Consider the following 21,045-nt stretch of genomic DNA (forward strand, 5'->3'; position numbering starts at 1 on the left):
CTCAAGGCTGAATAATTCATTTTTGAATTAGACGCAGCCAATGCTTAAGACTCTACTACACCATGTATAGTACAAATTAATGATTAAACAATGGTAATCACTACAATAGTGTAAGCCATAAATTTTCTTTAGTCTTAATCTTTTATTTTGAGAACAAAACATTATATAGGTAATCATCTAGTCCAATGGACATGATGTAGACCTTTAGTAATAGGTGAATAAATCACAGCCATGGCATGGTCTCTGGGCAAAATAATCCAAAAGGATTAAATGCAGCCTTTGCCTGGACTCTATTACCTAATGCTTTCATCTCAAAATAATAGAGATATGCATAAATTAATTGCCACAAGTCATTAGTAATTATAAACTAATGAGAACAGCGTTAAGATAGAGTATGTGATTTAAAAATTCGCAATAACGAAATAAGTATGAAAGTGCAAAAGAATAACACGAACATACTTGCATTCTATATTAGAATTCGAAATTGCATAGGTACAATGTAAACAAACACATTTATACATTCACATATACATTAGATGTCTAATCTCACAAGAACATAGACACTAATACTAATGAACAGCAATAATTAACAAAGTCTAAACACAAGGATTAAAGACTAAAACTGCTGAAATTTACGAATTCGGAAATAAAACAGATAAATGATAAATGGCTTCTGGCCCACGAGCACTGGCTGGCCCGCGAGGCCACTGCAGCCAGCCCAGCAAGGACCACCAGCAGCAGACCCAGCCAGGACCAGCAGTACAGCCGGCGCTGGGGCAAGCCGCAACCTGAGCCTGGCGCTTCGTCGGCGCTCTGGTCCGCAGCGTACGCGCACGCGCTGATGCCGCAGTGCCGCGCTGTCGCAGTGCCCAGGAGCCGCATCGTCGCCATATGGACCGCCGCTGTCTTCCGCGCCCTCCTCCTCTCCCTCCGTTGCACCCTCTACAACCGGTGACGAGCGCCGGCGCAGATCGGGGAGGAGCTCGCACGTCGGCCCCAACTCAGTCGATGGCGACCAAGACAGAGGCCAGTGGCTCCCCCTCCCCCTCCGGTAGAAGTTCAAGAGGAAGGAGAGGCGCGCCCCCCTGAGGAGGAGGAAGCGCCACCACCGCCGTTCGCGCATGGACTGGCGTGCCCGTTCTCCAGCGCCGGGACGCGTCCGTTCGCGCGAGGACTCGCCTGCGCGCGTGCGGACGGGCCATGCGGCACGGAGATCCAGGTCCGACGCATGGTCGGGCTCACCGCCTGGTTGGCGATGTTCACTGCCGGAGGAGTGGACGGAGGTGGTGGAGGCGGAGCCTGCAGGGCCGGATCTAGGATCTCGCCGGCCTCCCTGGAGAAGAGTCGGAGCGGTGCTGTGGACCTGCGCGCAGCGAGGGTCGCGCGAGCCCGTGGCGTCGTCGAAGACGGAGTCGCGGTTGCGGCGGTTCCGTTGGCCAACGGGGTCGCAGCTGCGGTAGCCGACCCTGTCGCCGGTGGAGGTGAAGCCACCGGAGCCGAAGACGATGGGCCCGCACCGGTCGAGGAAGAAGGTCCGGCGACTAGTGGCATGGCGGCGAGCGCCACTGGTACCCAGTCGGAGGATCCTGGCGCCATGTTCGGCCATGGTGGGTGGTATAGAGCCACGCCATGGCCCGAACTCCAGGACGCAGGAACTGTAACCGCTGCTTGGGTCGGCGCAACGGGAGCAGATGCTCCGTGACGACCACGGCATCGGCGACGAGCAGGGCCCTCCCTGGCTCCCCCACGTTCCTCTCCAAGGAGGTTGCGCAGGGCGTTGAGGAGGGAATCACGGATAACGTGTTGTAGTATTGTATTACGAACAGTAGAAAGTAGAGAGGAACAGTAAAAGTGAAGGTGTAAACATTTATTGATGAACAGTACGCATATATATACATGCCCACGATGGGGCAGTTCCAGTGAACGTGGGAGAGCCCCGCTCCCACGTCCCGTCCGTATGACGCCTTTCGGTGGTCACGGTAACTGCAATTAGCAGTTGCTAATTGCCCACTAATTGATTATTAGGAATATTAGCATATTCTTAACAATTACCAATCTACGAACCAAACAGCATGTAAGTCTATAAAATAGCAACAACTATAATACCAAACAAATATTATTATATTAATTATATAATATATTTTTATAATAATACCCTATGAGTAATAAATATAATAATATTTTGTATAAGGTTAGTCAAAATTAAAAAGTTTGGTGCACCACAAGCTCCACGAGGGAGCCGCTTCGCTCGCCTCCAACCAAACGGGGGTAACTCCACGTCTCCATCGGCTCCTCGCGTGAAGCCGCTGAAAACACGCCCTTAGTTTTTTTCTTAGTTGCAACGCACGGACATATTTGCTAGTATTATATATATCTAGTTAACTGCTTTGAGTCATTTATTCGAACCGGCTGTAAAAAAAAAACCCTGTTATTTTCTCACATAAACTTTAGTTGTCCGCATCATTGACATTTTTGTTTGGCACTAGAGGGTTGGAGATATATTAGACTATCTTCAACAACACCACCTAAAATATAAGACCCATTTAATGTTTCGGTAGCGCTACAGGCAAAGAGTTCAATACACATTCGACATCTTCTTCAACAATAAGACTCAAAAGAGAATCATTTCTGTAAATGGATTTTCAGGAGAGAGGATGCTCTATATTTATGTTGTGCCTCTCAAACAATTTAAAATAGGTCTCCCGTATAGATAGTCTATTGAAGACTAATTTTGGATATCTTATTATCCATTTTGAGTTTGATATCCATACGGATCACTTGTCGGAGAGAGTCGATCACGTGGGCTATCGCTACTAGCCGGTGAAGGACAAGGATTGTGAGACCATGATGATCGAGGATGAGTACTGAATTAGCCCTGGATAACGAGCCGGCTCGGCTCGTTTGGGCTCGGCTCGTTCTGGCTCGTTAAGATAACGAGCTAGCTTGGCTCGGCTCGTTATCCTAACGAGCCAGAAAGCCAGCTCGGCTCGGCTCGTTAAAAGCTCGAGCTGGCTCGTTAAGCTCGCGAGCCAGGTATAAAAAATACACAAAATATAATATTTGCATTTATCAAAAGTTTGAGAATAATAATAATACAAAAGAAATGTATCTAGACCAGTTACCAGTCAATTTATAGGGTCTAGACCAGTTACTAGTCAATTGTAAAGTGCAAGACATGAAGTAATACAAAAACTAATACAAGTTTTGATACTTTTTTTCCTGGAAGCTTGGCTCGTTTAGCTCGCGAGCTAGCTCGAGTTGGCTCGTTATAGCTAACGAGCTAAAATCTTGGCTCGGCTCGGCTCGTTATCATAACGAGCCGAGCCGAGCCGAGTCGAGCCAGCCACGAGCCGAGCGAGCTAACGAGCTTCGAGTTTTTCGTCCAGCCTTAGTACTGATCAAACACGTTTTGCAAGGCCCTGTTTAGATCTCACCAAAAAACAAAAAATTTTCAAGATTCCTCGTCACATCAAATCTTGCGGCACATGCATGGAGCATTAAATATAGGTAAAAAGAATAACTAATTGCACAGTTTGCCTGTAATTGGCGAGACGAATCTTTTAAGCCTAAATAGTCCATAATTAGATAATTTTTGTTAAATACAAATGAAAGTGCTACAGTAATCAAAAGTAAAAATTTTCGGAACTAAACGCGGCCATAGATCAACGTTGTCCCCACAACATTCTGATGAGGGAGTCGTAATAAATCCGGCCCGGAGGTCCAGGTGAGGCAGACGCAGCAATCTGGCGGTGGAGTGGACTCCTCCTGGGCCGCTGGACTGCTGCACATCAAAGAAGCACTGGGCTCCATCTTCATATGGGCCGATGGCTGCTAGCTGGACTTCTGCACAAGTCCGGCTGCTCAGCTTCGTAATGGCGTTTTTTTTGTCATTCCCAATTGCCCATGCATCTGATTCTAAAAAAAAAAAAAGGCTAATGCATCTCCGGAACCGGAACACCTAGCTGTTCTTAATTTCGCAAATGTTACTGCGCGCGGGTCGCGCTTGTGGGGAGCGAGCGACCCTGACGCGGCCTCGCTCAGTTTTGTTGCTTTTTATTTTTTATTATTCTTTTCTTTTTTTATTCTTCTTATATTTATTTTTTCTTTAGTTTTCAATATATATTTGTCAATTTCAGTTTTATTTTCTTGTGGTCCATTTCAGTTTCATTCCTATTTTTTTTATTTTCAGTTTTCAGTTAATTTTTTAGTTTTAGTTTTCATTCAAGTTTTTTAATATTTTTTTATTTTTAGTTTTTAGTCTTGTTTTTTCAATGTTTTTTAGTTTCAGTTTTCAGTCAAGTTTTTTAATATTTTTTATTTTTAGTTTTTAGTCTCCCTTCTAGGTTTGAATGCCTTCCTAAATCCTGCATATTAGTTGCTTCACCTACAATGTGTAAGTTGTTAAAAAGGATAGTCATTGCACACATAAGTTGGCATAAAAGATAAGCACATACACATACAAGTGAAATGAGGGGTCGCAACAAGTATTACGATTAGAGGCTGCAGCAAGTATTAGGATTAGGGGCCGTGATTGGATTTGTATAATAATTTAACTCTAGTTGGCAGCTTATTTTATGTTTATTTTAATAACTTGTCCCTCAAGTTATATAACTATAACACATATTTACATATAAATTGCTACTAAAAAAATTTCTCGAAAGATATGTAAGTGTGGTCTAGTTTTGTTCGTCTCGTCACGTAGAACATACCGGTGCAGACGAAATTGAAAACGAATACAACATTCAAAATTTATAGCAATTCAAAAAAAAAGTTTTATTTTTTTAGGTTTGCGTGCATGTAGCAGGCTGCGTGGCATGCAGTGGCAAATGGCAGTTGGTCGCACGCGCGCAGTGCTCACTGCTCAGTGGCGCGCGAGGGCTGGGGTCGCGCGATATGCACGTGCGCGACAGGTCGCGCTTTATCGGTCTCTTCTTAGTTTCCTTTGGCCTTCCTTCTCATCCTGTTAATCCTACTTTGATTTCCTTGTTATTATACGACTATTATATATCAAAATTGAGGTGTTTATATACTTTGTATTAATCCCTTACTTATCTTTTAAGCTAAACTGCTAAAACTATCTATCTACACAACGCAAAAAAATTTCGCACCTAGACAGGCCCTAATGTCACGAGTAGGGATGAAAACGGATCGGATACGGACGGATATCATCGATATTACATTTGTTTTCATATTTCTGTCCGGATTCTGATTCGAATACGGATAGTGTTAACTATATCGGGTAGGATACGATTGGATATCGACATCATAAATATGTGATTTGAGTATTCGGATACGGATACGGTATCGGATGTTGAATATTCGAACTCAGATACGGACATATTTCAACCCCTCTAAACAGATTCGGTTTCGAATACGGTCGGAAAATATCCGTACCGTTTTCATCCCTAGTCACGAGTCATATTCTACACGTTTTTTTTGCTGTGTGTGAAATACGTATGTGGCTACGTGGTATATAGCTAGGATTTTAGTAAGATAAGATATCCTCATTTTTCCTCTTGGAAAAATTGGTTTCATAGCACCGAAAGAACGCGAGATTCGGAAAATACCATCGAAAGTTCATTGTATCGTAAAATACTATTGAAAGTGAGTATCCGTTCCGCTGATGTAGCACTCTGTTACTTTTGCTGTCAACGCCGTCTGTTGGCATCCGTCCGAGGACTCCGCTTGACTAAAAACGCCATGGGAGGACGTGGAGAATAACCTGTACGTCGCATCAACCTGGGCAGGCCGCATGCAGTGGTAGAGCCTCATCCGAGGGAGCTCGGAGCTCAAGCCCGGCGCCTGTCCTTGACTCCGACGATGCCGCCGAGCACTCTAGCGCCGATGCGCTACGCCACTGGAGCTGCGCTCGCCCCGGTTCGCCGAATGCCGCCGCCGCCGGAGCTGTGCTGCACCAGCCAGTGACTCCGCCCGCAGCTGCCAGACGCCGGAGCTTGGCGCCATGGGCACCAGGGCCAGCCCGCCGCCACCCTGCTGCCCGGAGCTCCCCGCACGTAGCCGAGTGTGGTCAGCACGGAGCACCCACGCGTGTCGAAGCCGACGCCACGCCGGAGGCCGGAGCTGAGCGCCACCGGCACCAAGGCAGTCGCCGCTGCCGCTCGGGAAGGGGCAGAAAGCCCGTGAACGGGAGAAAGCCGTCTGGGCACCGACAACCAGCTCCATCCTCTCCCATCCCGTGCGCTCGGCAATTGGCGAGCAGCGCCGCTTCTACCGGCAAGCAGGCCATACCTGCAGCGCATGAGCACAAGTCGCTGCAGTGCCGAGCACTGCGAGTGCCGAAGACCGCCTCCGCCGTCGCTCGTGAGGAAGCCGCCAAATTGGGAATCGCCAGAGCCCTTTTTGTTGGTCCTTAAAATCCTATTGCACAGTGTAGTGCAAATGAAGGAGTACTTGAACTTCAAGTTCCTATGCCATGCCAAGTTGGTTCACTGACCATCTAATCTAAGTTTAATAAAGCCAACCATCTTGCTGTCCAGCTTCCCTCAATGATTCAACGGAACAAGTAATTTGTACTGATACTGCTGAAGGTCTTTCATAGTCACTTAGTCAGGGAAGTCATTCTGAAGGCTGAAGGAAGGGCCATGCAGCGTCGCAAACCAGCCACATAACGCTCAATCATCGTACAATAATTTTGAAACCTTACAAAAATGAAGTAACAGATGAGAGAATTATTGGCTTTGATTAAGACAGGCATCTTGTGCTTCAGAGCCATAGAGTGAAGCTTTATAAAGCAAGTGGAAGATGATCCCAGGCTTTCCGGCTACAAATTGCAAGAAACAACCAAAGTGAATGGCACAACACAAAGGAAAGTAGAAGCTTGAACACAGAGATACTGCCTGGAAGCAAAAGCACTGCTTCAGGGCAGCCATGTTAAAACACTAAGCTAAGAACAAGGTGACAAGGATCCTCTCGACGAATCCTACTACTCGGATCACTTCAGTACACCTCCTTGTTCACACCATTGAAGTACGGGTGCTCCAGGGCCTTCTTCGCAGAGATCCGCTTTGCCGGCTCATATGCCAGCATTTTCTGCAGCAACCACAGCAGGTTAAGTTAGAATGCAATCCTCACAATCTCTAATCTCTTCTTTCCCTCTCTTCTGCGATGTTTAGTCAATTTGCACAGGGCGTAACTTTTCACTAACCTCAAGCAAATCATAGCCATCGGCATCAAGACCAGGGAACAAGTGTGGACAGCTAAGTGGGCTTCCACGTACAGGTTATTCTCCACGTCCTCCCATGGCGTTTTTAGTCAAGTGGAGTCCTCGGACGACGGCGTTAACAGAGTGCTACATCGCGGAACGGATACTCACTTTCAATGGTATTTTACGATACAATGAACTTTCGATGGTATTTTCCGAATCTCGCGTTCTTTCGGTGCTATGAAACCAATTTTCCCTTTCCTCTTTTATATTAGTATATAAGGTATATATCCTCAATTTTGATCGAGTAGTACCAATTTTGCTCCTTTATATTAGCATATAAGCTATATATCCTCAATTTTGAGTAGTACCAATGTTCTGTCATCCATCTATCGTCTGTCTTATTCCTCACGGTCGCCTTGAGCTGCTCCAGTCTGCGTCCGGGGATGGTGACCATCGTTGGGGAGATGAGAACAAAACTGCAAGGAGCTAGGCCTTGTTTAGATTGAGGTTAGGAATCAGTATTTGGCACTGTAGCATCTTCGTTTGTATTTGACAATTATTGTCCAATCATGGCCTAACTAGGCTCAAAAGATTCGTCTCGTAATTTACAATCAAACTGTGTAATTAGTTATTTTTTTATCTATATTTAATACTCCATGCATGTGTCAAAGATTTGATGTGATGAAGAGAGAGTAAAAAAACTTAACAAGGTCCTACTATCTTTTAGGCTCTCTATTCAGAACCTGATCGCCATGATTGGTCAGAGAGGCGCAGCTGATGATGACATCGATAAGAGAGAGAGCGCCACAAGGATTGTAGCACACATTGCCATTAACCTCCATATAACATGCTTCCCGAGTTTATGACACAACAGGCCTAACTGATTTGAACAGGACAACTTTCCATGAAAGTTATATGCTACACAGAAAATTTCAACCGGAGGTGAGAGAAATTTTCTGAGACTGTACCACCACCTATATGAACCCATGGGAGCAGAAGAGATGGTTTCTCAAGGCCTTGACCCTTGAGGCTCACACAAGATAAAGGAAACTGTACAGAGATCAGCAAAGACCAAAGGCTGCTGTCTATAATCATAGCACCACTGAGAAGCTATGACATCCTCAGCAAGTTGCATGGCAACACAATGGTTCAAGTGCTGAGTAGGCTACTCACCAGTCCTGGAGATGGCGTAACAAGGCTGTGCCATGAGCTGCGAGTAACAAAAAAGTTGTCAGCAGTCTGATGGGTATTATGGAGACTGACAGAGAATGTGCCCAAGAACTACATGGACAAGCCCTTGAGATCTTGAGAGAGTTAGCCTTTAATGATCCTTTCAAAAAACAGGAATTTAACAGCTTTTCAAGCCCCTTCTATGCATCTTCCTTGAGAAAGCGGAGGAGCCTAACAACACTATAGTGAAAATGGAACAAGCATATGGAGAGAACTATGAGGCTTAGAAAATGAAGAGAAAGCACTGGCTAGATTGCTTCTCATTCGCACTGCAATAGGTATACGTTGGAGGAACAGACAATCAACCTATCAACCATGGTAAATTACAACCTCCCCCTCTACATCGCGGCCTGTTTGGCTGGTATTAAAGTCGGCTGATAAGTCGGCTGAAGCTGTTTTGTTGTGAGAGAAAAATACTGTAGATTCTAGCTGATAAGCCGGCTGATATGTTCAAGCGAAGCCGGCTGATAAGTTCAAGCGAACAGGCCTGTTACTTCCAATTTTTCAGATTTCAACTTATGTAGTGTAGAAATAATTTCCCCTTCCCCACGCCTAACTGTTTCACACATATTGTGGGTATGGGTCAATATTAGGATCCCTTCTAATCCAAATTATATTTCATTTAACAAAGCTAGTTTGTAGTCTTCATATTATTTTATTTCATAGGCAATTTTGCTATCAATATCCATATTAGTTGCTAACTTGTACTTGAGTTAGATAGATATGTGTATGAAATTACAATGGGCTATCTCAATTTGTTCAAGAAATTAATTAACTCTATCCAATAATTATGTACTAATAAAATGATATCATTCTTTGACTAGAGATGAGAAGCATCGATTTGTATCATGTATGATATGAATATAACATTTTTGATGCTTTGTGTTATATTATGTTGCTGCAGGTGCTCGATCAAATATTATCAAGTGAAATGGGAAGAACCCAGGAAATAAAGAACATCAAGCCAATGAAACAAAATTTTGAGCACCATGTTATGCCTCACTGTTGGTTTAGCAAGCAAACATAGAGAGGGAGTAGAGAATGAGGAGAGGCGTATATGAGTGAGGGCCAGCTCTGCTCTCCACTTTCCCCCTCTCCCCCTTTCTTTTATAGGGCAGGTGGGAGGGGAGACTTTCATTATTTCCCTTGATGGGGCTTGTGTTTTACACTAGAACCACTAGGGGCTATCAGTGGATTCTAAACCTTATCCTACAAGGCCATAAGCTATGTAGTTGGGCCCTGAAAACATCAATGGGGCCCCTTAGCATACAGTAGACCCCCAACAGTAGCCACTCAGCTATTCGATTTTGATCGAAGGTATAAGACCCAATAGATGAATACAATTAAGTGTGTCCCAATTACAGCTCAGCCCCGACAAGCAGCTCTAGTCTATACAGAGACAGTCTATGGATGATTTTGTTGTGTAGATAGTTTCGGTGTCGACCTTTGCTCAAACCTTTGTTACCCTATCTCTGGCGAAGCCCTTGGTACCTTTCTTTCATAATTGAGCCTTCGCCGAAAACATTGATGTAGTTGAAGCAGGTGAACTAGTCGACGTAGGCGAGGGTTGTAGATGATCACGACATGTCTTCAAGCTCACACTCACAGGCACTCGGAAAAGCTTTTGTCTTCGGGCGGATTGCTTGTCAGGTGGTTATAGCTTTGATCAAAGTCAAGCCTACCTATATCCAACATTTCAATGAACACAATTTTAGAGCAGCACTGACTGGGGCGTTGGAAACTGTGTCAGAGGTTGATGACTGCATGCTCTTTGCTAGGAATAATCGTGGTGATCAAGCCTGTGAGGTCTCTCGCTTCTCTTGTCAAGGAAGCACTGGAACTCCTACAGACAACATAAAAAACAGGGTAACTAGTATCTATGCATGATCAAGGGGACATCGTTAAGTATATTATTAGTACCAAGGAGTTTATCTATGAATGGACCGAATCATCTTCGTGACAATTTGTTTGAGAAAATAAAACTTGTGTTTTTGTTTTTATTTGAGAACTAAAGATTTTGCAAGTCATGTTTGACGATTGTTCTTGTTTGAGAACTAAGGATTTGCAATTCCTGTTGACAACATTAGTGTCCCTTCTGATCCAAGTGGTGTATCCAACAACCATAATATGTCTTGTAGTTGAAGAGCTTTGGATTTGGTGAATCTGTGTGGTAGGGCCAGTGAAAGGTCCTAATATGGCTAGAGAGGGGGGGGGGGGGTTGAATAGCCTATTTAAAAATTCTACAAAGCACTAGAGCAATTGATTAGTACAACAAACGGCTTAATGCACTTTTGCTCTAGCTCTACAAGGGTTGCAAGCCACATATCCCAACAATTCTAGTTACTATGATCACTAGGCACACAACAAGATAGGTCACTACTCACTAAGCTAGTGTGCTCTCAAAGACTAACTAAAGAGCCACACTAACCAAACTAACAAGCTCTTAAAGACTAACTACACTAAAGAGCTTGATAACTAGTTTGCAAGAAATGTAAAGGAGTGAGTAGGGTGATTATACCGCCGTGTCAAGGAATGAACCAATTACAATATGATGACCACCAATCACCAGGAGAAATCCAATCATAAGAATGACACATAATTTTTCTCCCGAGGTTCACGTGCTTACCGGCACGTTAGTCCCTGTTGTGTCGACCAACTCTTGGTGGTTCGACAGCTAAGAGGTGTTGCACAAACCTTGTCCAACAAATGGACACCGCAAGAACCTACCCACAAGTGAGGTAACTCAATGACATGAGTAATCCACTAGAGTTACCTTTCGGCGCTCCGCCAGGAAAGTACAAGACCTCTCATAATCACTAGAGACAGCCATGAACAATTACCAACTCGTGCCGAAGCTCCTCCGCTGCTCTAAGATGTCTAGGTGGTGGAACCATCAAGAGTAACAAGAACTCCGCAGCCACAACGATCCACAAGTGCCACTAGATGTAATCACTCAAGCAAATGCACTTGGAATCACTCTCAATCTCACTATGATGATGAATCAATGATGAAGATGAGTGGGAGATGTTTGCTTAGGCTCACAAGGATGTCAAGTATGTAAAAGTACTAAGAGAGTGAGCCTAGGGCCGGCTAACCCCTTTAAATAGAGACCCATGGCTCAAAGAGTCATTGGCCTATCGTAGGCCTAACTGGACGCTACGACCGGATGTTGCCCTACGTCTAGTCAGGGTGAGTCCGGTCGCCCAATGAACGCCACGCGTCCCGCCTTTGAATGTCGCCTGTTCATCTCCAATGGTCAAGTCATTGTGTGCTCGTGAGTTAAGTACCCACCGGACGCACCTTTGCAAAAGACCGGACTCTGAGCTAACCAGCATCAGGTCAACATCAGAGAGCATCCAGAGCCAGTTTTTGATGACCGGACACGTTAGGTTAGGGGTGACCAGATGTGCTGGTGCATCCGTTCCTTTCTGCGCTTGCCCATGAAGTCGACGTCATCATACATCATCATCGACCTGACGCACCCCATGTGCGTCCGGTCTCTGACACCGTCCAGGGTCCGATCGCGAGGCCGAGCACTGCCCTCTTTGGAACATGTGATCGGACGCACGATCAGTGTTCGGCACCAATGTCTGATCTGCTTCTGATGCCTTGGTCAAGTCTCGCACCACCTAGGGTTAGGCATTGGATGCACAGGTCCAACCCGAGGCCTACGTCCGGTTCTACCCCAACTCCTCCTTTTATTTTTCTAACACTACAACCACTTCACCCTTGCTTTCAACTTGCTAATTGCAAAGTGTGTAACCTATGTGCATGTGTGTTAGCATTTTTCAAAGCATTTTACAAGGGTCAATGTTAGCACACTAGATTCCTAAATGCATATGCAATAATCATGTCACCTAGTGGCACTAACAACTTAGCCAAAGATTTCCCCTCTTTATAGTACGACTATTGATTCTAAATGTGATCACACTCTCTATAGTGTCTTGATTACCAAAACAAAAACCTATCTTACGCCTTTGCCTTGATCTGCTTGGTTTTTGTTTTTCTCTTTCTTCTTTTCCAATTTGGAGCTTGATCACCATCATCACATGTCCATCTTCATCTCCATGGACCTCATCTTGCTCCATCACTTGGATTGGACCACCTTGTCTAATTCACACACTTAGATCAAAGGTTAGTCCTAGGTTTCATCAATTATCCAAAACCAAACTAGGGATTTCAATCTCTCCCTTTTTGGTAATTGATGACAACCTTTTCATAAAGATATTTAATAAAAGCCTTTTGGATTTATGTTGCTTGCCCAAGCATATTACCATGTGTAAAGGTTATGGACAAGTTTCATAAACCTGAATTGGTAGCATTAGCTTCCTCTACATATGTGCTAAGAGTTTGGATTTGAAAGCTTGCACATATGCATGGATTAGAAAGTGTGGGGAAGTAATGTCTACCAAATGATGCTAAGGTGTAAGGAATGGACCTTTGAAGCATGATATCAATCGGAGTTGCCATTTGAACACCATGCTTAGCACCATGATTTGCTAGATACCACTTGAAAACTACAACCACTAGATACCTCGTGAGATCAACATTAGAAACAAGGCTCTAGTACCACTTGTAAAATCAAATTCAAGGTATATCTAGCTATCCTATGCATGCTAATTTTTCATTGCATCAATCATTTTCTACAATCTAGCATACACCACACAAGCATGGATATTTGAATTTAAAAACTTATGCCATGCAAGCAAACATATTTAATGCACATACAAATGCAACATACAAGTTTATGAGCTTGCTCCCCCTACTTGTGTGCTTCAAATTTTAATTGATCCGCTTACTTTGGCATTTCATTACTTTGGTGTTTGCTCCCCCTATCTTACTATCTTTGTGAATCTCTCTACCCCTTTGGCATCAAATACCACAAAAGGTGAGCTCAAGTTTTCGATAGGTTGGGGTGAAACCATGTGAAGTGAGGATCATTTTCCCAATTTAATTCAATCTAGAGCACTTGCCAAAGATATTTAACTTGGGTGTTGTTTGGTTTCAGCAGTGGGAATGGGAACGCTAACGCAATCCGTTGGCGGCACTAGCTGTTACAGGGAACCGTAAATGCTATATGTTTGGTTCACGGTAGGAATGTTACCTGTTCTTCTTCTTCTTGTCCTTCAGGAAAGAGGGTTGCTCCTTCTTCTTGACTGGCGAGGGCCAAGGTGGGCTTGGCGTTCATGGCCGGTGCTAGGAGCCGGTGCTGGTGCCATGACGAGCATCTTCATGGGCGCAGGGGGCACAACGCCACAACCTCTAGTGCCTCAGCAGTGGGTGTCGCTGCGGGTGTCTTGGGCTTGGCCGACGCTACCATGGGAGAGGGGTTGCCTCGGTAGTGGGAGTTGCCAGCGCCGCTACCGAAGTCACCATGGGTGTGGCAGCCGGGCATAGGTGTGGAGGAGGTTGGAATGGACAGGAGCACGTAGGCACGAGGAGCCAAGGACGGCGGCGGCGGTGTTGATTTTTTTGCGACTCCATGATGAGATCCTGCTAGGAGCGAAGGGGTAATGGATTTCTAATGTGCTGTATCCATTCATGCTACAATTGATTACTACTGGGTCCATCCAAACACCAAGCAATGTAACCCATTTACTCCATGAATCATTGATGGGCAAAAATTGTGGAACCAAACAACACCTCAGTTTGATCCAAGGGCAAGCTTCTTCACACCTCATTTCAAAGGTTATCTTGACCATGTTGAGTTAAACACTTATAGCTCATTTTCTAGATTAAACACTAGGTTCACAAGCCCACAAACATATCATATGCTACCACCATATCATACCAAGCATAGAAGCAAATGTGGTATCATACAAGCATCAAATTCATTTGATTTTCATGAATGAGCCTAAGACATGTGAGGAATGACTAGATGCAATAAACAAGTCCTTAGCAAAGGATGAATGACATGTCAATCAATTTTACCTTGCTTTGCTTGAATGAGAGGCATGTCACATATATGGGGTGCATCAACACATATTTGAGAAGTCAAGTATGTTCAATTCATTCCTTAGCTTGCAAAACCTCTTCTCATCAAGTGGCTTGGTGAATATATTGGCAAGTTGACCTTCAGTGCCCACACTCTCAATGCAAATATCCCCTTTTTGTTGGTGATCTCTTATGAAATGATGGCGGACATCTATGTGCTTTGTTGTTAAATGTTGAACCGGGTTGTTGGTGAGCTTCACGACACTCTCATTATCACATAGCAATGGCAATTATTTGAATTTGATTCCAAAGTCACTCAAAGTAGCCTTTATCCAAAGTAATTGAGCACAACAACTATCGGCCGAAATGTACTCTGCTTCGGCGGTTGAAAGTGCTACACTATTTTGCTTCTTTGATGAGCAAGTCATAAGTGATCATCCCAATAGTTGACATGTGCCCAATGTGCTCTTTCTCTCAACCTTGCATCCCACATAATCGGAGTCCAAATATCCAATCAACTCAAATCTTGCTCCTTTGAGATACCATAATCCAACATTTTGTGTATGCTTCAAGTACCTCAATATTCTCTTAGTTGCCTTCAAGTGACTTTCTCTTGGTGTGGCTTGAAATCTAGTACACATGCATACACTAAACATCACATCCAGCCTTGATGCGGTCACATAGAGTAGGCTTCCAATCATAGACTGATATATCTTTTGATCCACCATATTGCCACTAGCATCACTATCCAAGCTTCCATTTGTCCCCATTGGTGTACTAATAGCTTTGTTCTCATCCATGCCAAACTTCTTGAGTGTCTTTGATGTACTTGCCTTGACTTACAAATGTGCCATTCTTCATTTACTTGATTTGAAGACCTAGGAAGTAACTAAGCTCTCCAATCATGGACATCTCAAAGCCACTTGCCATCATCTTTCCAAACTCCTCATAAAAATCTTGATTGGTTGATCCAAAGATAATATCATCAACATAGATTTGCAACACAAATAAGTCATTGCCAATCTTTTTGGTGCTTGCTTATGATGCTCTTGGTACGATGCTCTTGGTGCTTGCCCATAATAAATCCCTTAAAGAGTAGGAAATCCCTCAATCTCTCATATGATGCTCTTGGTGCTTGCTTCAATCCATACAAAGCCTTTCTCAACTTATAGACATGGTTGGGTTTCTTCTCATCTTTAAAACCCGAAGGTTGCTCAACATATACAAGCTCATTGATGTACTGTCGACAGAATATCATCGGCAGTCCACCAAGGGGTATCCCGTGATGGTAGATTGATTGGTGGGGGTGCGCGTAATCAGGAACCGGATGGTGATACAAGGCGCAGAGATAGCAATTTAGATAGGTTTGGGCCATCTGATCGACGTAATACCCTACGTCCTGTGTCTTTGGTGTATTGTATTGAGATGTAGTAGATAGATTTAGATGGATTGTGATGGATCTTGTCTGCTAGGGGACCCCTACCTCTCCTTATATACTCTAGAGAAGGTAGGGTTACAAGGTAAGTATCCTATTTGGTACTATACAATGTCTTGCGGTGCACGCCGAGCAGCGCCGTGCATGCCTTGATCTTGTGGGCTGGGCCACCCCTAGGGGCACAACCCATGTGGTCTGCTGTGGGTATCCGGGGGCCATACCCTCACAGCTAGTCCCTGAGCCTAACAGTAGGTGACGTAGTCATGTGGTGCCAGGGTCAGAAAGTAGAAAACCAGTCGAGCAGGCAGCTAGTCCCTGGGCGTAGCCTCAAGATAAGAACAAGCACATTCACCGCAAGGTGAAGTGTGCCCACTTAGTCCTCGAGCCTGCTAGAAGATGAAGAATGAATCTTGTAGCAGGGTCATAGAAAAAGAAGTCTAAAAGCTTGCCGACGTCGTCCGACATGTGCATATCAAGACCCTAGACATGCTGCCCAAGATCAGCACCCTGATTCGAATAGCATAGAGTAGCTTGATAGCACACCGATGAGACATAGCAAGATCCAAGCACCGAGAAGTCCCTGGCATAGCCGGCGATGTCCGACCACCCTAGGGAGTTCTCGGCAGTAGCTGGTGATGATCGAGCACTGAGGAGCGAGGAGTCCCTAGCGTCGCTGGTGATGACCGAGCACCGAGGAGCGAGGAGTCCCCGGTGTAGGTGGCGATGTCCGAAGCACCGAGGAGTGAGGAGTCCCTGATGTCGCTAGCGATGTCCTAGGCACCGAGGAGCGAGGAGTCCCCAGCATCGCTAGCGATGACCGAACACAGAGGAGCGAGGAGTCCCCAGCGTAGGCGGCTGATGCCCGAGCACCGGGGAGCGAGGAGTCCCCGGCGTCGCTGGCGATGACCGAGCACCAAGGAGCGAGGAGTCCCTGGCATCGCTGGCGATGTCCGAGCATCGAGGAACGAGGAGTCCTAGGCATAGGTGGTGATGTCCGAGCACCGAGGAGCGAGGAGTCCCCAGCATAGGTGGCGATGTCTGAGCACCAAGGAGCGAGGAGTCCCCTGACGTCGCTGGCGATGACCGAGCACCAAGGAGCAAGGAGTCCTCGGTGTCGCTGGTGATGACCGAGCACCGAGGAGCGAGGAGTACCCGACGTAGGCGACGATGTTCGAGCACCGAGGAGTGAGGAGTCCCCGGCATAGGCGGCGAGGTTCGAGCACCGACATAGCTGACGATGTCCGTGCGATGAAGTGTGCCCACTTAGTCCTCGAGCATGAAGAATCCGAGCGCTGAGGAGTAACCGGCGTAGCTGGCGATGAAGCACGAGCGGCGAACAGTCTGGTCAACTGGTCGGCGGCAAAGTGAGCATTGAGTAGAACCGACCGACGAACAATCCGATCAACTGGTCAGCGATGGAGTCCATGAACCAAGCGATCTAACCAGTTGATCGGTGGAGAAGTCCGAGCACCAGGTGATCCAATCACCTGGATGATGATCCTGCAATACAAATATATAGAACGGGTAGTACATGACGCACAAATAAATAAACTCCGGAGAAAAATCAGCAATGGTGATGAAACGACATATGCAGTTTGACGATCAGTTGGCGTGAAAATATATTTATGTTTAGTATAAACCGCCCAAATAGTTAGTGTGTAGCTGAGTCTCTAGCCCTAGCTAGCCCATAGTCTATAATGTCGAGCGCGGAGCCCATGCACATGTAGGAGGAACAGGCGTGACTAAGGAGCCACTGCCGACCACCCATAATGTAGAGCACGGAGCCCGTAGCATGTGTAGGGAGGAGCCAGAGACAGGGCCGCCTCTAGGAGGCGTCCAGGGCATCAACATGACCGTTCGAGGGTTCAAAAAATCATTTGGAGAGCAAACATGGAGAAAACAGCTCAGGAGAAACATTATGGCGATATACGGAGATTGGAGAATATTTAGAAGAATATTAAAATGTGACTTAGCTTTAGGCAGAAAGTCTGGTCAGTGACGTATGGTGTTATCTGGTCGACGAGAGGATGGACGTCTTCAACCTAGTCGACGAATTTGCCCCTCAGGGCGTGCTGATAAGCGGTGGTGGCGTTGGTGGGCCCGAAGGGTAGGGCTGTAACCCTTGCAGTTTCCCAAGTAGCCTCTGATAGATCTGGATCAGAGGGCGGTCAGCATTGAACTAGAGTGTCCAGAGCTGATTCAAGCGATGGAGAGACAATCAGCGAGCTTCAATCCGACCCGATCGATGGATTCGATTAGATCGCTGTTGTTGATCTGCCTCCTCTAGGTAGCAAGGAAGTGAACATCGAGTCACTGCTGAAGGAGACCTTAGAATCAGCCTCGAGATCGGATCTGCAGTTGCAGGTGTAGGGGTGGTTGGTGCAGAACCGATCTGCACTGGCTTGAGGAGCTCTCTGACTCCGTCAGCGTTGATGACCCACGAGATGGATCCGACCGTGAAGATCTGGCTAGGCTACGGAAGGGACAAAGAGCCTACGGAAAAAGCCATCTTGTTCGACAAGGAAACATCATGCACACCCCTACCTGGCGCACCAATTGTCGATAGAATATTATCGGTAGTCTATCGAGGGGTATCCCACGATGGTAGATTTGTCGGTGAGGGTGCGCGTGATCAGGAACCGGATGGTGACACAAGGCGCAAAGAGAGCGATTTAGACAGGTTCGGGCCATCTGATCGACGTAATACCCTACATCCTGTGTCTTTGGTGTATTGTATTGAGATGTAGTAGATAGATCTAGATGGATCGTGATGGATCTTGTCTGCTAGGAGACCTCTACCTCTCCTTATATACTCTGGAGGAGATAGGGTTACAAGGTAAGCATCCTATTTGGTACTATACAATGTCTTGCGGTGCACGTCGAGCAGCGCCGTGCACGCCTTGATCTTGTGGGCTAGGCCACCCCTGGGGGTGCAGCCCATGTGGTCTGCCATAGGTATCCGGGGGCCATACCCCCACATGTAGCCATTTAGAAATGTACTCTTCACATCCATTTAGTACAACTTGATGTTGTGGGCACAAGCATAGGCTAACAAGATCCTAATTGCTTCCAATCTTGCAACTGGGGCATAAGTTTCTCCAAAGTCAAGACCTTCAACTTGAGTGTAATCTTGTGCTACCAATCTTGCTTTATTCCTTACAACTATCCCATCTTGATCTTGCTTGTTCCAAAAGACCCACTTTGTTCCAATCACATTATGATCTTTAGGTATCTCAACTAACTCCCATACTTGATTTCTTATGAAGTTGTTTAGCTCTTCATGCATAGCATTCACCCAATCAACATCCAAAAAAGCCTCATCTATCTTCTTAGGTTCAATGGATGATACAAATGAGAAGTGTTCATAAAATGATGCCAATCTTGATCTTGTTTGCACACCTCTTGAAATATTACCAATTATGGAGTCCAAAGGATGATCTCTTATAACATTGGTTGGTTGGAGCACTTGAACTTTATTGCTTGCATTTTGTTGATCATTTGGTTGAGATGATGAACTAGCCACTTGTTGTTGATCTTGCACTTTGTCATCACTTGTACTAGCTTGACCTTGATCATGAGAACCACTGGCTTCCACATTTGAGTTAGAGAGCACTTGATTCTTATCGTCTTCAACTTCAATTACCTCTCTAGGCCTTATTTCACCAATGTCCATGTTCTTCATTACATTGACTAATTGAGTGCCTCTCACATCATCTAGATTCTCATCTTCCTCTTAGAAACCATTTGTTTCATCAAATTCCACATCATGAACCTCCTCAAGAGTACCACTAGCCAAATTCCAAACTCTATAAGCCTTGCTAGTAATGGTGTAACTGTTGATGGTAGTTAACAACCAATTTAAACCATCAATTAAACATGCATAAGGGCAAAAATATAATCACCAATGAAGGTTTAGGGGTTTAAACTAATAAATTCTATGAGTTTTGGTGAATCTGTGTCTCTAGCAGGGTGTAATCAGAAAACCACCAAGGAGGACCTAATCATCAAAGGAAAATATGAAGTTTTGTCGTGGTACCTACATGGAAAGACTCTAGAAGGGTCCAGAAGCCATCTCATCGAAGCGGAGGGCCACCCCATGACATGTGGGGCTGCTTAGCCTACAGGTGGGGCCACCTAGCCCCTAGGCCCACTTGGCATCTAGCTTTGTATGTCGGTCTCCCACCACCTTTGAGGATGCATCTAGGCTGTTGCTTAGGTTGGTTTGATCCAAGGGCTCAAGTTTGACCCTCAGGGCTATATAATCTAGCCCCTGCCTCCCCTAGGCATCAGAAGTCATCAAGTTATTTGAGAAGACAGAAACCCTAATCTCCTTAGAGCTCCTCCTCTGTAGCATAGCTAGTTAGGATATATCTAGAGGAAGGCAAGCAGGACTTTTCTTGGATTCCCAATCTTATCAAGAGTGTGGTTTGGTATAAACTTTGTACCCCTCTCTCTTTTGTTTCTCCATTATTATGCTAGTTACAATTGTTATGACAATCTCAGTGTTCATCTTATTCATGTTCTTCATTATGATGTTCAACGTATATGCTGCTTACTTTTACACCAAAGTTCTTTAGATTTATCTTTTAAAAACACAAAAATACTACATGATGAGTTCCTTGTATGATAAAGCTTGAATTCCTACCAAAGTCATTATGATATTTAGGGTAGAAAAACTTCCACATATATGCTGCTTACTTTTGCATTGAGTTTTGTCAAGCTTGGTTGACCCTATGAGAGATTTGCCATGCTCTTAAAATCAAGATCACGTACACACCACCCACATATGAACTACTCCTACACTAGGGGTAGGCGCATAAACATGCCTTCCATCTAGATCCATCCTAAAATGTTTTACTCCTACACTAGGAGTGAAGACAAAACATGCTTGATAGGTTTTCCATCCACCAAATAAATGCTTTAAGTTCTTGTTGCTATCTCTAAAAAAATTGTTGTAGAAAAGAAACATGGGGCTATGCAGAAGTTATTCATAAAAAAAAGAAAAAAGAGAGATGAAAAAATGAACAAGTGTCCAAGATATTGAAAACAATGGGTACTCAGATGCTCGCCTGAAAAAAAAGAAGATGAATAAGATAGCCCCTGTTTTTTTGCAAAGTTGTTTCCAAGTTTTAAAAGAGAGATATGTTTTCAAGGAGCATAGTAGAATTATGTTAGCCACCATATATATCCACCATATACATCCATACACATGCACATCTTGATTTGATTGTATGACTCAACTATCTTTGGATCCGAGGTTTGACTTTACAATATATGTATT

The 21,045-nt window shown here is 44.9% G+C and overlaps 2 protein-coding genes across 2 annotated transcripts in view; both read right to left on the bottom strand.

Moving 5' to 3' along the window:
- Nucleotides 1–1,059: 1,059 nt before the first annotated feature.
- Nucleotides 1,060–6,183, bottom strand: LOC136491557 (endochitinase A1-like). The gene is made up of 2 exons (XM_066487869.1): nt 5,916–6,183; nt 1,060–1,964 (listed from the first exon to the last, which is right to left on the bottom strand). The coding sequence occupies exons 1-2, from the start codon at nt 6,181–6,183 to the stop codon at nt 1,060–1,062; spliced, it is 1,173 nt and encodes a 390-aa protein (XP_066343966.1).
- Nucleotides 6,184–6,957: 774 nt separating this feature from the next.
- The window catches only part of LOC136491558 (uncharacterized), a 33,664-nt gene continuing 19,576 nt past the window's right edge, over nt 6,958–21,045 (bottom strand). Inside the window, exon 3 of the mRNA XM_066487870.1 lies at nt 6,958–7,050. Coding sequence (XP_066343967.1) covers nt 6,958–7,050 — 93 coding nt within the window. The remainder of the gene's footprint in view (nt 7,051–21,045) is intronic.

This window comes from Miscanthus floridulus, chromosome 11 (assembly GCF_019320115.1).
Source record: "Miscanthus floridulus cultivar M001 chromosome 11, ASM1932011v1, whole genome shotgun sequence".
Taxonomy (NCBI): domain Eukaryota; kingdom Viridiplantae; phylum Streptophyta; class Magnoliopsida; order Poales; family Poaceae; genus Miscanthus; species Miscanthus floridulus.